The 16,567-nt window shown below is 37.6% G+C and overlaps 1 protein-coding gene across 1 annotated transcript in view; it reads right to left on the bottom strand.

Annotated features, from left to right (window-relative positions):
* LOC140145670 (major cold shock protein-like) overlaps positions 1-15,335 on the bottom strand; it is a 31,216-nt gene extending 15,881 nt beyond the window's left edge. Inside the window, exons 1-2 of the mRNA XM_072167357.1 lie at positions 15,220-15,335; positions 2,349-2,465 (exon numbers count right to left, since the gene is read on the bottom strand). Coding sequence (XP_072023458.1) covers positions 2,349-2,437 — 89 coding nt within the window. The 5' untranslated portion in view covers positions 2,438-2,465; positions 15,220-15,335. The remainder of the gene's footprint in view (positions 1-2,348; positions 2,466-15,219) is intronic.
* Positions 15,336-16,567: the final 1,232 nt, after the last annotated feature.

Here is a 16,567-nt window from a genome sequence, read left to right as displayed (position 1 = left end):
GAAATTTGGATATCCAACCAGATTGCCCGTAGGCCTATCGATTATAAAGAACCACAAACCGCGAAATATGGATATCCAACAAATTAAGACCACAAACCGCGAAAGATCGCCAACAACTGCCGCTCAATATTGATATCCAACTAGATTGCCCCGCAGGGCTATAAAGAACCACAAACCGCGAAATTTTGATATCCAACAAGCTTAAACTATAAATTAGCTCCCGATAGAGGGCAGGGCTTGGTGAAAACAACAAACCACGAAAGATCGCCGACAACCGCCGCTTAATAGGAATATTCAACTAGATTGCCCCGCAAGGCTATAAAGAACCACAAACCGCGAAATTTGGATATCCAACCAGATTGCCCGTAGGCCTATCGATTATAAAGAACCACAAACCGCGAAATATGGATATCCAACAAATTAAGACCACAAACCGCGAAAGATCGCCAACAACTGCCGCTCAATATTGATATCCAACTAGGGCTATAAAGAACCACAAACCGCGAAATTTGGATATGCAACTATTGCCCCACAGGGCTTCAAAGAACTACAAACCACGAAATATGGATATCCAACAAGCTTAAACTATAAATTAGCTCCCAATAGAGGGCAGGGCTTGATGAGGTAAATTAAAACCACAAACCACAAAAGATCGCCGATAACCGCCGCTTAATAGGGATATCCAACTAGATTGCCCCGCAGGGCTACAAAGAACCACAAACCGCGAAATTTGGATATCCAACTAGATTGCCCGCAGGCCTATCGATTATAACGAACCACAAGCCGTGAAATATGGATATCCAACAAATTAAGACCACAAACCGCGAAAGATCAACAACAACTGCCGCTCAATATTGATATCCAACTAGGGATACAAAGAACCACAAACCGCGAAATTTGGATATCCAACAAGCTTAAACTATAAATTAGCTCCCGATAGAGGGCAGGGCTTGGTGAAAACAACAAACCACGAAAGATCGCCGACAACCGCCGCTTAATAGGAATATCCAACTAGGTTGCTCCGAAGGTCTATACAAAGAACCACAAACCGCGAAATTCGGATAGCCAAGTAAATTGCCCCAGGGCTACAAAGAACCACTAACATTAAAACACGATTATCTTGCCTAGTCGGGGCATTTAGACGCTTCCGTAGTATAGGCTTAAATATATGCGCATTAACCAGTTCCGACTTGAAGTAGGCCTAAATCGGACTTACTCTCTGTGTCTATCTGGCATTGTTTACATTGGGTGTGTGTTGTTCATATTTACATTTTCTTTACATATTTACGTTGCCTTGAATAATTAAAGTGTATTAAAATGTATCTTAACATTACAGTCACGCGTGACGAGCAAGTTTTAAAAATAAACGACTGATAAAGTTTTGTTAATTTATCTTTTATTGTCATGAATCAAGAATAGCAATCTCAAACATCTATTTTTCGTTATATTATTCGTTTTATGGAGCACTTCGTAACCTGATGACTTTCCAAGCTTGGAGCTGATTGGCTACATTCATAAAAAGAAAAGAAATCTACCAAAAAACGTTGACAACGTAAAGAAATCAGCAAGTTTAAAAACCCACCTCGGCTCACTTTTTGAAACTTGGTCCCATTTTGAACACCAACAGCAAATCAGTGTTTTTATTTTATTTCAACAGAATACAGCGTTTTCAACAAGATTACAAGCCTACTTGTTATTTGTTTAATTCAATCATGAATCATGATTATTATAAAACAAAACACAATAGGATATTGGTTTACCATGCAAGAACAAGATAATAATTAACCTTTTAGGTCGTTTCAGAAAGCTCACATTCTGGAAATGTTTTAAATTTATATAAATATGATAAAGTTGAAATCAGTACCTTTTACAAACGGGACCAAGTTTCAAAAAGTGAGCCGAGGTGGGTTTTTTAAACTTGCTGATTTCTTTACGTTGTCAACGTTTTTTTGGTAGATACGAAATATACCAGCTTATAAATAATATAGCCTTGGTGTTTACACGTATTCACTGATTTGGCATGGACGCAGGCCCCGTCTGCATAACATGCCTACCGCCCGCTATAAGTCAGGGCGCACATTTAAATAATAATATACACTATTTACATAACAATAGGTCACATGCTAATAGCTGTTGCCGTATCCAGGAATTGATCTATGTCTAGTTCTTGCCCTGGGTGCTGTCTTAAGGGGTAGCTGAATCGGCGTTTTAAGGAGAGGCGCCAAGCTTCACGTGTATTTCACCCTAAATAGTCATTACTAAGTCACGCCTCGGTCACATCGAATCAAAGACACTGAAAGATAATTAAGAGAAAAGAGAAACAACATTATTTGCAAAACGTTTCCTACCTCAAATCTGTTGGTGCCGACTCAGCCCCGTTGAAAGCAGTGGCCACGATGGTCACGAGTAGTAAAACCTTGGTCAATGCTGAAATCATTGTTACTCTCGTCAAGACTTGGAGATATCTGTTAATTGCAATAAAAGTACCAAAGAGTCAAATAAACTGGCACAGTACAGCGTGCCCCAATAGTAATGTCCGTCGCAGGGTGTATATAGGTAAAATTAAACAATATCAATCATAATTTCTTCTCACATAATTCAAAAGCCCATTTATTCTGTTACTTTCTGTACACTTTGCATCAAAACAATGGCTATTAGGCCAAATAAAAAAGTTTTGCGCATTCGAGATTTTTTTTTTATTCTTTCAAAGAAAAAACCGGAAAAATCGCATATAATACTATGGAACACTGCTGCAGTAACAAATTACACACAAACAAGAAATGTCTTTAAAAAGACAATGCCTCCAAGATACCAGTGGGCACCTTTTTGTTATTAGTTAAGGAGACACTTAAAATGCTAGCTTTAAGGTAACGCTATTGGATATAGATTTTTGTCTGATTGAAATATGTGAGTCCATTCTCTCCTAATTACAAGACTGAAAATTTTATTTTAATCGGATATTCGGTTACCAAAATATGGCCTGTCAAAATGGCGCGAAACCAAAAAGTTGGCAACAACTTTCTTTTTTGTTATGCAATGTTGTCAGGTAGGCCTTATTTTCTAATTATATATGCAAGAATTATACAAAGTAAAATGTTCAGATCGGCTACAAAATAAGATATAAAACCCATGGATGCCTTTGGCAAATTTCCATTTGCATAATTAATTAGGGCCCTAATCAACTTTTCTAATAAGTGGCCCTAATTAATTATGCAAATTGAAATTTGCCAAAACGCAACCGTAATTTTGTAGTATAGTGTGTGTTCTACCCATGTACCATGCCTCAGTACCATAGCTCTTTTAATTGTATCTGAAATCTTTACTTTGCATAATTCATGCATGTAATTAGAAAATCATCTGGCAACTGGACTTGTCAAAAATATAGAAAATAAAAAGAAAGTTGTTGCCAATTTTTTTTTTTTTTTTCGCGCCATTTTGACAGGCCATATCTCAAGAACCGAATGTAATCTACAGGGCATAAGCTTTAACATATTATTTAAATCTAAATCTAAATTTGTGCATTAGCCAATAGGGCCACGGTCACCTAAAGCCATCTTGCAGATAATTCTGATGTATGAAATAAGACCTTCAAACTTTCAGATAGGCCTATGAAGAGTTCCAGATGCAGGCAGCCGTTTCTGTTTTTTAAATATAGGCCTAAGTTGTATCAAGAGTCATTTCTCGTGGATTTTTTGACTGAAAATTACGATTGTAACGTTTCAGAGTAACACATTTTCGTATCAGATTCTTTTATGCTTGTTTATTATATTTTGTTTTCAGGACTAAAATAATATTAATATTATTATATTTAGGGGGGTCTTTTCATAGGCCATTACTTTTTTGTATGTGTAATTGAATAAAAAATCAAAAACATTATTGTTTTGTTTTGTTTCCTTCATTTGTGCTTTGTCTTGCATCGAAAGGGCCAATATCAACACCTTGTTTGTAAGAAGTATTGTGGGGAAAGATGATTCTTGCATTTTATTTTTATTTTATCTTAACAAACAAAAAGCAAATTTCTCAGTCATAGTCTTGAAACGGTCATGGGTATGCATGCAAAAATTGCAACAGTACTCAGTAGAATGTAAAAAACTGACATACATACCACCAACATGACCAAGCACGCATGGGAATTGGGGAAGCAAATACTTTAAAACGAATTATTCCGAATTATATCAACGCAATAAAATTGCAATACTTTAATACATGTATTTGAACAGCAATGAAGCCGGCCATAGGCGCGGCTAGGCGTATCATACATTGCAGTTCAAATGCATATGATCATGACATGGGGTGTGTACATTGTATACTCACGTACACGTTGAACACATATGCAGAGAAGTCAAATAGCTAGCCGGTCGTTTCAATCCCATCATACAGGAAAGATACACGCAACCATTCAAAATTATATGCCACATGAATTTCAAGTTATATCCATACATAAAAATGGCTTTCTATATGATTAACAGATCATTCAAAAGTCATAATTTTCGTATTTTCCATCGCGGCTGGCCGCTGGCTTCTTATTTCCCTTTCTATGTGAGGCTATGTGTGTTAATTTGTTTATACCGGCAACCTACAACCTATTATTATGATGTAGACACGGTGATTGTGGCCTAGTCGAGCTAGGCCTGCAAGCCAGTCGGTCTGCTGACTCGCCGCGGCACAAAAATACCTCAAATTTTGCACAAAACAATCCATGATGTCAAATTATCACATCCAAAGTGTCGCCATGAACGTCAGCTTCAACTTCTCCAGCCAAAGTTTTTGCATTGATAATCAGGTTTCATGTAATCATGAAATTAAACCTTGTTTGATGTGTATTCCCATTTCCACAGCATAACGGTATTCCAACTTGTCTTCTACGATAAAGCTGCTGATGAGCGCTGAGGCTACAACCTATAATTAAAGACCGAATTAAAAAAAGACTAGTTTGCGTCTGACAAAGGCGCGCCGTGATTGGTTGCTGACCTGCGCAGTATGGCATTTTTGGTCTGGTTGACAGGACGGCATACGCAAGCTAGTCTTTTTAATTCGGTCTTCAATTATACAACTAATATGAGCTTGAAAATATTCTAATGCATAATTCATGAACTTGATAGACCCATGCATTAATTTTAATGCTAATTTATTGCACATGCTGAGGAAGCGTGATTACCTTTTTGAACATTCGGAAATGGCGATAGGCGAATTTATGTATGGCGCAGAGAGGTGGGGGATATATATTGGGCTCTCAATATTGGGCGGAAATTAGAGTAGGCCTACTTGTCAGAATATAAATTTGTACAATCGGCCTACATGCCGCGCAATGTGCGGCATTTTAGGTGTCAATTTCAAAGCAAACTACCTCCTGCGGAGGCAGAAAAACCCAGCATAGTGAATACAAAACCGGATGGTGTTGCTTCTTTGTGTGTGAATTGTGCATCATCATTTGTGTCAGTACTGCATTGAACTGAATCCGCTCAATATACTCCTCTGCCGGCTAAAAAACATGCACCGCCGCTGTGTTCGCGGGCTTCGTGTGTAAGTAAGGCTGCGATCACATAGAAGTATATTATTCGGGTATTCATAAATTTTCACAAAAATGATATGTGCCAAAAATCTGAAGATTGGGAGATCCTGTAACTTACATATGTTATGAGAAACTGATTTTAGAGAAAAGTTACCGAAAGCATTTTAAAATTTACCGAGCGCCATTCATTTTATAATGGTTTTTATTCGGTAAAACACACCAAATTTTGAGCGACTAGTTGCTGAAGTCAACTGCCTTACCATTGAAAAGTACAGGAAGACCACCCACTGTGCTAGAGGTCAACTCTCCAGACATACTGACGCCCAGCCATAATGGCAGCCTCCATGTCTCTCTATCAAGAATGTATATATTGCTATTTATAAATAGTGAATACAGGACTGGTTACGGGAAAATTAATTGCAAAGTACAATTAATCAGACAAAATACACGCAAGTATTTTACGTTAATACCCAAGCTCCTTTTAATGTTGTAACTCTTAAGGGAACTGGAATGAGCGTTTTGAGCGTTTCGACAGCATTTTTGTGGGACATGAGAGCACATCAGACCTATCGAATTGCATTCTGAATACGAAGAATGTCTCTCTGATATCAAATAATTTTCATTTTATGAAATTCACGATATAATACAAATTTTATGACAAATTATTAAAATTTGATATTTTTCACATTTTGGAGATATAGTAGTCCTCGAAGTAAATTTTATAAATTTAATGATATAATCTTAAAGTGTATGTAGCTGGGAGGAAAAGCCGACGATCAATTGAAAATTTTGACCTTTCATATTGAAGATATGGATTTTTTTCCCAAAAAGACCTAATTTTTTTTTTGGTGTTTTGGGAAAAATAATCCATATTTTCAATACGAAATGTCAAAATTTTCAATTGATCGTCGGCTTTTCATCCCACCTTCATACACTTTAGGTATAAATCATCAGATTTATAAAGTTTACTTCGAGTACTGTTAAATATCAAAAATATCAATTTTTAATGATTTGCCATAAAATGTGTATTACATTGCAAATTTCAAAAAATCAAAATTATTTGATATCAGAAGGCCATTCTTCGTATTCAGAATGCAATTCGATATGTCTGATGTGCTCTAATGTCCCACAATAAATACTGTCCAAACGTTCATACCCCTTCCCTTAAGACTAGGGATCTGTTACCGTCAAGCGAAATCCTTGATTCTTTTAGCATGGAAAGGGTTTAGGGGGGGGGGGTATTTTAAAAATGATATTTAAAAAGTTGCATTTGGCCTGTTGGCATGGTAACGGACAAAACAAATTTTAGTTGAAAATTGACAATTTTCATTTTTGAAAAAGGGCAAAGTTTGGTCGAATGCCACAAATAAATAAGATGTGATATATTTTTTTTTTCTTCAGATAGGGGCATGCTTTGGTAGTCCTTGCAAATGAAGAAAGATCCTTTAATTTTAAGTAGAAAAAACACATTTTTGGGCAAACATTGTAAGTGTCATTTTACCCCAACATTGAAGGGGTGTAACTGTAAAGCAGAAGTTGATATTTTGTAAGTGTATATAGTGGCATAGCTAGAGTGAACCCTTGCTGACAGATATATAGTTTCAAAAAATTGGGGTCTCAACTTCTAAAGAAGTTCTGGCTTTTTAAAAGTACCAAGGTTTTGGAAAATGTGTATTTTTAAGGGAATTTATGGCAAAAAAGACAAATTTCGCTTAAAAGGATTGTGTTTAAATAACCGTAATGAAATAATTATTGAATATATTTCTATTGATGAAAAGATTAAGTGATTTCTTAAATTTGAGTCTCAGTTTTAAATGGTACAAACAAGCTATATTATACATACAGGCCTTTTAATTAAGCATGTTAAGCAGATTAGACAGATCGCAGTGCTATTCAAATACAGATAGAGCGCAGCGCTTGGAAGACAGGTTGCTTTTAGCATCAGACAGCTAGCTACCCGGTACAAAAACAGAGTTCACCAACTCTACGAGAATACATACATACATACAAACGACGCTTAATATAGCGCATTTCCAAAATTGAGCAATGCGCTTTACATACAACAAAAATTAATAAACAGAAGCTATACTGACCACAGCAATGCAGAAAAAGGGAAACATATGAAATGAAAACAACTTAATACAGATAGGTTTTTAAACTGGCTTTAAAGGCACTAACAGTGGGAGATGAGCGGATGGTTATAGGAAGGTCATTCCACCATTTGGGGCCACAAACACTGAAAGCGCCATCGCTGAACCTCCTGTTGTATTTCGGAGTCGCGAGACGGTTAACATCCAGAGCTGAGCGGAGACCTTGTCTTAATGGTTTGTGAATTGTGATGCTATTTGTGAGATAGTAAGGAGCCAGGTTGTGAACAGTCTTGAAAACATACAGGAGAACTTTGAAAATGATGCGTTTGTTAACGGGCAACCAGTGAAGTGTGTCTAATAAGATTGAAGCTGAGTGGCGACGAGGGAGTTGGAAAATTATGCGAGCTGCTTTGTTTTGCAGACGTTGAAGGCGTGTGATGTCACCAGCCTTGCATCCAGCGAGCAGTGCATTGGCGTAGTCCAATTTGGACAAGATAAGGGCTCTCATTGCACAGCTACAGGTATTTTGGTCAATGTAACGACGTATACGTGATATGTTCCACAAAATAAAATTCAGAGACTTGCAAAGAGCATTTACATGAGATGACATGGTCAATGAAGTGTCAAAGGAGACACCTAGGTTCCTGATGGATGAAGATGGAACAATTTCAGTGGCTCCAATGCACAACGTAGTGCCAGACAGACGAGTTAAGTTATGTGGTGATGCTGCAATGAAGAATTCGGTTTTTGAATTGTTCAGTTTGAGCTTATTTAGTGTCATCCAAGAATGAATCTCTCTGACACAAGATGACAGTTTAAACAGAGCACATGCAGCATCACCAGGAACTTTGGGGTTGAAAACAAGGTATAATTGAACATCATCAGCGTATATGTGATACATTATACCGTAATGCCGAATGATGGTAGCAACATATTGGGAATAAGCTGTAAATGCCCTAGGACCAATAATTGATCCAATACCAATCAGGGGCTGTGCAATAGTGATAAGCCCTGTAGGAAGGGTAAATATGGGGGGGAGTTGTCCAAGAATTTTTAGCACTTCCCCCAAAAAGGGGGGGGAGCAATTTTGGCAGGTCAAAGGGGTGAGTGGTCTAGTACATGAACCTATACCATGGTTCCTAGCCGTCGCAGAGGACCTCATAGGGTACTGTCAATATACCGGTAAACGACATATCTGATTTGCCCAGGTTTGTGTTTGTCACTACAAGCTAGGTGGTAGCAATGGACAATGGAGCATATTTATGGGGCAGACTATACTACAGACACACTCTGATAAGGGCTTAGAAAAACAGTGCAGAAATGTTCAAATATGCAAAATTCTTTGCTCACTACGCTTCCATTATACATGTACATCTAGACCATTATTATAAGATTTGCAAATTGGGAACTCAAACATAATTATGTCATGTGCGGGGGCAAAGATTTGTTGGCAGGCCGAAAGGGTCAAGCAATTCTTTTTGGCACGCCGTTGGAAAGTTTTAAGCTTAGCCCTCAACACCAGGAAGTATGTAAAGTTTCATCTGAAGCAGGTGGATCTTCAAGGAATTCAACATCAGAAAATGTTAACCAAGAAACACTTGAAAAATGAAAATCATCAACATCATGAACTATGTGCTGCTTTTAACATCAAGCAGCTACCAGTACTAACCCGGTACAAGCAACAGTGTTTACCAATTCTACGAGAACACCAATCAGTAATAGGAAGTATGTGAAGCTTTATCTTCAGTAGATGAATCTACTACGGTGGATTCAAGAGGTCTATTGCAAACGCTATTCAGTTACCCAAGGCCCGGACCAAAGGAAACAACTGAAACATGTACATCGACATACATAAACCATTGAAGCATTGACGCTAGTAGCTCACAATCAGTTAGGAAAATATGACAAAATTACACACATCAAAATTAAAAAGCCTTCTAGCCAAATATAATAAGAGGAAATACAAGCGCCCAGCAATGCATTCTTTCTGAATCAGAGATATGATTAGGTCATGATTTGGCCCTAAAGGTTATATACCACTAAAAGGCCTGGCCGATACAACATGGAAATACGACGAGTTTGTTTGCATGGCATGGGCATGGCATCTGAAAAGACTGCTTTAAAATCGCTGAAATTGACCAAGTAATATAGCCAAAAAAAGTACTTTTTTTAGGGTTTGATGCTTCAAAATATGATATATTTTCTCTCATTATATGACTTTTTTGTTGCAATATTCATACGCACGGCTTCGGTTTAGTAAATATTCGCCCTACCATATTGTAACTTTCAGCTTCGAGTACGCACTGCCATTTTGAGGTGTTTACGGTTCAGTGCGTTAAAACAAGAAAAGTCTCAGGTCAACCTATGTTGAGTTTTTGATCATTTAGCACCTAAATCATATAGTTTCACCTGATATTAGTGCCATTTAACTGTGAGAGTTCTGAATATGAGAAACGTCCACCCGAAATTAGCCATTGCCATTGAAACCCGTGTAATACATAATCAGTGGTATTTAACCTATAGTCAGCAAGAAACAAACAAACCCAATTTCCAAGAAGCAGAAAGAATTTATTATTGATGGGTATGAGCATGGAGAGGTCACTGGGAATCCGGGCTGGGAATAGAGAGACCCTTCTGCTGTTGCAAAGCAAATTGGTTTTTTTGGTGGATGTAAAATAGCAACAAGAGGGCATTTAGCATGTTTAGTAGGCCTACATCTGAGACGAGTATCTGACCCCACAACACACAAGTAGTTTTTTCCTAGAGATCAATGATGAACTTGCAGACCCTGCAGACAGGGCCGTCGCTAGGGGGGGGGGTATGGGGGATGGGGGTTGACAGCCCCAATACTCAATTTTGTCGGCAAAATTTGACTGCTGTCGTCAAAATCATGCGACTGTCGGCAAATGTAGTCAAAGGTCCGGGGGTGCCAGTTGAACCGTCAATGAAGTCATCACCGACCAAAATTTCGCGGTAAAAGGGTATCTTTTTAAGCATAGGCCACGTCCCGCGCGGGACGCGAAAAGGGTCTCAATTTTGGTGTTTTCTGGAAAAAGGGTACCTTTTTACAATAGATATGTCGGCGTTTTGGGTTCATGAAAATCAAAGTCCAGCATTTGACGTCAGCCGCTGTTTTCGTTCCTGATTGTAAACAACTTCTTACTTCCGGGTCTGTAAGTGTAATATATTAGTCTTGTGCCCGGTCTTGTACCATGATTAAAACTCGGTGATGTTTGTGCATGCTGCCGAGCGGGCTGCGTAGAGACGGGCGTAGAGACTACGAATTTTGTACAAGGTACAGATACTGTGTAATCGGAATGGATTACGACATACGTTTGACTGCTGAACCAGATATGACAGGAACCATGCCTTTTGGAAATCGTGAAGTGACATTTGCCATCGCTGTTTGTCACCCGCGCAAAACCGAAGTTAAACGGGGAAAAAAAGTGCTTTATATTTCAGATTTCAGAGCTTAGCGCGGATCATGGATTCGGCCCGGGATTCAGCACTGAAATCAAAGGTAAATAGCTACGCTTATTATGGTTCATGTATTTATTGCCAAGAATAGGAAATAAAACTTTTCCACTACAAATAACCTGTTGGTGTATGATCTTCCCAGGATGTACTTGTACTAATTGGATACCAATGAAATGATTGCAGCTTGTTTGTTGTGTATGACCACAATTTTGTGTTAAGGATGATATTCCAGGCTATTTCATATTATAACAGAAATTGTATGTAAAGGGATTGGAAATACACTAGGTAAATATTGCTTTCTACCTTCGTCAGTGAAAAGGGTCATTTTGGGACATGTAAGGTCAGTGATATGGGTACCTTTGTTTGCACCATGGCTGTGGTCAGTGATTTGGGTATCCTTTTTTCATAGCAGGTCAGTGGTAAGGGTTACCTTTCAGCCCTTGGGCATGTCAGTGTTTTGGGTGAAAAATAAAAGTGCCTGGTCAGTGATGACAACATGCAATGGTATATGAGTGGCACCCCCGGGTCAAAGGTATGTGTGATTGTCGGCAAATTAGGAGAGCCATATAAAAGATTAATGTGTCACGAAATTGTGTTGTTGTAACGTACTAGACCTACTGTTAATGGTATAGTAGTTACTAGTTAAAAATTTTATTTGAAAAATATTTTTGACCCTTACCCCCCCATGGAGTCTTAGAACTAAATTTAAAGATAACATTGTATAAAACAAAAGAAAAATGTTACTTGGTATGTCAGTTGCTGTTGTTGCTATAAACCCCAGATAAGGTTGAAACAACTGGTAAAAAGGACTTTAATATTATAAATCCACGAAATTATCACATTCTCATTATGTTTAAACCATATTTAGATTATTGGTGAGGTATTTCAGATAAAGTCAATCAATGAGTCCAGTGGTGACTATAGGCCTAAATAAGAAGTAGAAATGATTATTATACATGGAAACCCCCTAGCCTACTCCAGCGTAGTGACCAACTGAAATATAATGTGTTTTATTTGGTTTCAATAATCGATTTATCCATTGTTTAGGAAGAGTAGAGCTTGTAAAAGACAGATAACCACCACCAAGAAATTAATGCCCATGATAACCATTTTGCGGCCCAACTTAGCTCATGTTCCATGCATTAAACCATATGGCAGGGGAGGGGTCACTGGCAGTTTTCTAAGTGAAAATTACTTAAATAAATGATAACCAATGGTTATGATGGGTCAATGAACTATTCTTGGTTTGTTATTTGCAAATCACAAGCCAATAAAGGATTTTTTATACTGTGAAAGTGCTATGTAATTATTTTTATCGAAAATAGCGAACTTTTAAGGTTTGCAATTTGGGATCCCCAAAATTTGGCATGTTCAAGGGGGGGGGGGTGGCAAAGAATTTTTTTCGGGTCGAGAGGGGGGGGCAAGCGATTTTTGGCGGGCCGAGAGGGGGGGGCAAGCGATTTTTGGCGAGCCGTTTGGAAATTTTACCCCGGGGGCTCATAATTATTGCACAGCCCCTTACTGATATTCACCTGAATATCATGAATCGGTAAGGCTATCGAGAGCTACTCTCTCGGTTAAGACCAACCGTCTGACTCCAGTCTAGGATCTGACTGCTCTTCTTGAGTTTGGGACCTCTATTTATGTGTTTTTGGAAGCTGCCACGTCAGCAGAAATGTTGGTTACGAAACCATTACTCGGCATAAATTATGGTTATGAAATTTGATGACGTGGAGCTTACAGATTAAGTACGTTCAAAACAATTTAATACATTTTCATAATTAACATTAACGTGTCATTTAGACAAACACAACGACAGATGTTTGGCGATTTTTGGCGAGCCGTTTGGAAATTTTACCCCCCCCCCCGGGGGCTCATAATTATTGCACAGCCCCTTACTGATATTCACCTGAATATCATGAATCGGTAAGGCTATCGAGAGCTACTCTCTCGGTTAAGACCAACCGTCTGACTCCAGTCTAGGATCTGACTGCTCTTCTTGAGTTTGGGACCTCTATTTATGTGTTTTTGGAAGCTGCCACGTCAGCAGAAATGTTGGTTACGAAACCATTACTCGGCATAAATTATGGTTATGAAATTTGATGACGTGGAGCTTACAGATTAAGTACGTTCAAAACAATTTAATACATTTTCATAATTAACATTAACGTGTCATTTAGTGCCAGGGGGAACTTATTTACCAAATTGTGAATATTCGTCCTTCATAACAAGTTATATACATTCAGGAATAGACCGATTCCTGATAACACACGTGGATTATCTTGTTAAATTGTATGAACCAGTAATCTTAACACACATTAACATGGCTTATCCGTTTGATCGATTTACTATAATAATAGCCTTTGCACGGAAACTCTGGTAGAAACTATGTACCTATTGTTAGGTATTTTTTAACCAAAGTTGTAAACATCTATTTCCGTGAGAAAATACATGATTTAAATGAAAATAACTTGATTTGTTTGTTTGTTTGTTTGTTTTATTTCTTCTTTTGCCTGGGTTACTCATTCAGTGGATGTTTTAAGGTGTCCTCTGTTCTTCCATGAGGCCCAGGAGACTGAAGAATTTGTTGGCCTTATTTGTTTTATGATAAATTATGATAAATTTAACGAACTGGCAATGAACTTCCCGTTACAATAGATTTATGACACGAATAAAAGTATAATGGCCGAATTACAGGCAAAATGCAAAATTTGTGACGATATAAAACAAAAAATAAAATTAAAAATAAAAAAAACCACAAAAGATCAAATATTTTTAATTAAAAGAAAAAGTACATAGGCCTACATAATCGTGGCGGAATAATAGATTTATGACACAAATGAAAGTACAATGGCCGAGTTGCACTCAAAATGCCAAATTTGCGTTGTTATTTTACATACAAATAGCTCTGTATACTATTATATAATTTGGGAAACGTAAGCTCAGCGCTTTGTAAAAATCAAATATTGTATTCATTGTATATTATTTTTACTTTGTAAAATGGTTTCATTATTTTCGAATGTCGTTCATTTCTTTTATACCCGAATAGTATACTTCTATGTGAACGCATAGAACGCAGCCTAAGGCTACGATCTCATAGAAGTATACTATTCGGGTATACGGTGCACGTTTTGCAGGTGTACGCGTATAGCTTAAATCGAGCAAGGTAATTTCATAGTACCGGGTCACATAAGAGGGCACTATTCGAAAAGGCCGTATACCTGCGTATAGTAGTATAGTGGGAATCGTGCGTGTTCGATTTTAGTGCAGCGTATACCGTCCTAATTTTAATCTAATTTTGCAATTATGACACCTCATTGAATGCAATGTGACCTCAAGAAGTAAAGTTATAAGCATTTGATTAGACCAAGAAAATTGGTAAACTGACTTATCATGCCTATACTCGCTAATCGCTATACGAAATACGCTCATTCGATCAGGCTGAGTTCACATAGTATACTCCTATATGAACTCAGCCTGATCGAATGAACGTATTTCGTATAGCGAATACCGTATACCACTGTGACCGTATACCGTATACTTCTATGTGATCGCAGCCTAACAGTCACATAGTCATAAATATATAACGACCAAAAGATAAATGTCTGACTATTATTGAGGACTGAGTTCCGCAGCTCTACATTAAACCGTACTTCAGAAGAACCAAAGCTTAGGCAAACCAAACAGCCATTTTCAGGGCTACCTTTTATTCCAAGAAGAGAAATGCCTTGGGTTGTAAATAAAAAAAAGTAAGAAAGTAAGAAACATAATAAAACAAAAAGGCGTAAATAACCAAGAAAACCAAAGTAATTGCATGTACAGCAAATGAAATCCCATCCCACATGTATCCACAAATTAATTACCCTTAACCAAATCCATTGCCCAAATGCCCACCGGTAAAGCTCATTTTCTAAAGTTATTTTATAAAGTTTTCATTGATAAATGTTTGAAATTCATGTACATGGTACGTGTCCTTTTCAATCTTGAAGTAGCCAAACCTCCTCCGTGAAAATTTGTATTATATCGCGAATTTCAAAAAATTAAAATTATTTGATATCAGAAAAACAAATCAAAATTTATGTTCATAAGACAAGACAAGTTTACATCTTCTAATAAATGTCATGTATTATGTAGACTTACCCAACTGCTATCTATCAGTGGCTATTATAGGCTATATCTAATGGACACGACGAGTAATATGTCCTTCTTGCTTGAGGTCCTGCGTGAAAGTGTTTCCCAGAGACACAGAGAACCTATTCTCATGCTATTCTTGAGAGGGCACTCAATTCACGTGGTTTCTTTTCCAACGCTAAAAGATAACGAATTTTGGTGGTTTGCAAGTGAAAAGTGTCCGTACTATCGATTGATTACGTAACTGTTATGAATAATTTATTAGGTTTTTCAATGCAATCGCATTATATGTATTGTTAAAGTACTTGGAATAGCAATCCGGTGAGTTCACTGAACTACGCCCTAATACTGATGGAGTTTTAATGGCGTTTAATGGCGCTAATCCTCTCCATACACAGATGAACAAATACAATAGATGAAGGTCAGCACGTATGACCTCCTGCGTGACATGTCATATGAGATGTACAAAAACCTGAATATCATAAAGATCAGTATTCGTTTGTGCATATGGACTGCACATATACGATGCTAAATATTACTTATTATATATTATGACAAATATTGGTATTATGACAATACGGTATATACATTGTATATAAAACGACTAATAGATCCTACTATCATGGCGTCAGGTCAATGGTTCATCATATCCCGTATGTTTCTTAAAATTCATTCATATTTGAGACAACTTGCTGTGCCCATTTTATACGTGCACAGGTAGATCCGTGTTCTTTTTAATTTTAATTTCTTTTTAATGAAAGAATTAAGGTTTTCCACTGCACGGGGCCACAAGGGTGATACTAATTTAATGCTATATTTATAAATTGAATACGTGTTCCCGATTGGCTCTATAGCGATTTCACAGAAAAGGTATTTCTAGTACAATGCAGCGTCGTACTCTAGCTGAGAGCGTAGCCTAAGTCATTATGGACTCCAAGAAAGGCTCTCCATACACAAATGCACAAACACAAAGGAGGGTAGTCTCTTCCATGGCCAGCTTGATTTCGATGGAGCGAAACCAAATTGGCTGCGGAGGAGACGGGTCATTTTGCCATGCAAATTATTCAGTGTCAAGGCTCTGCCAGAGAGCAAACATCCTTGAGTCTTCTCACAGATGAACAAATACAATAGAAGAAGGTCAGCACATATGACCTGCTTTAGTTGCATTTTAATTCTTTAACACCTATACAGTCAAAACTTCTTTAAGGTTAAATTGATTTTCAAGGCTTGATTCCAGAGGGGCGTAAGTTAATAATGGAAACCGTTAACAGCCTTGTAGAAAAGAATGAACTCACGCGTACAATCAATAATCGATTTATCCATTGTTTAGGAAGAGTAGAGCTTGTAAAAGACAGAT

Source organism: Amphiura filiformis, unplaced genomic scaffold (genome assembly GCF_039555335.1).
Source record: "Amphiura filiformis unplaced genomic scaffold, Afil_fr2py scaffold_593, whole genome shotgun sequence".
In the NCBI taxonomy this organism is placed as follows: Eukaryota; Metazoa; Echinodermata; class Ophiuroidea; order Amphilepidida; family Amphiuridae; genus Amphiura; species Amphiura filiformis.
The sequence above is the reverse complement of the archived record's forward strand: the minus strand, read 5'-3'. Positions and strand labels throughout refer to the sequence as shown.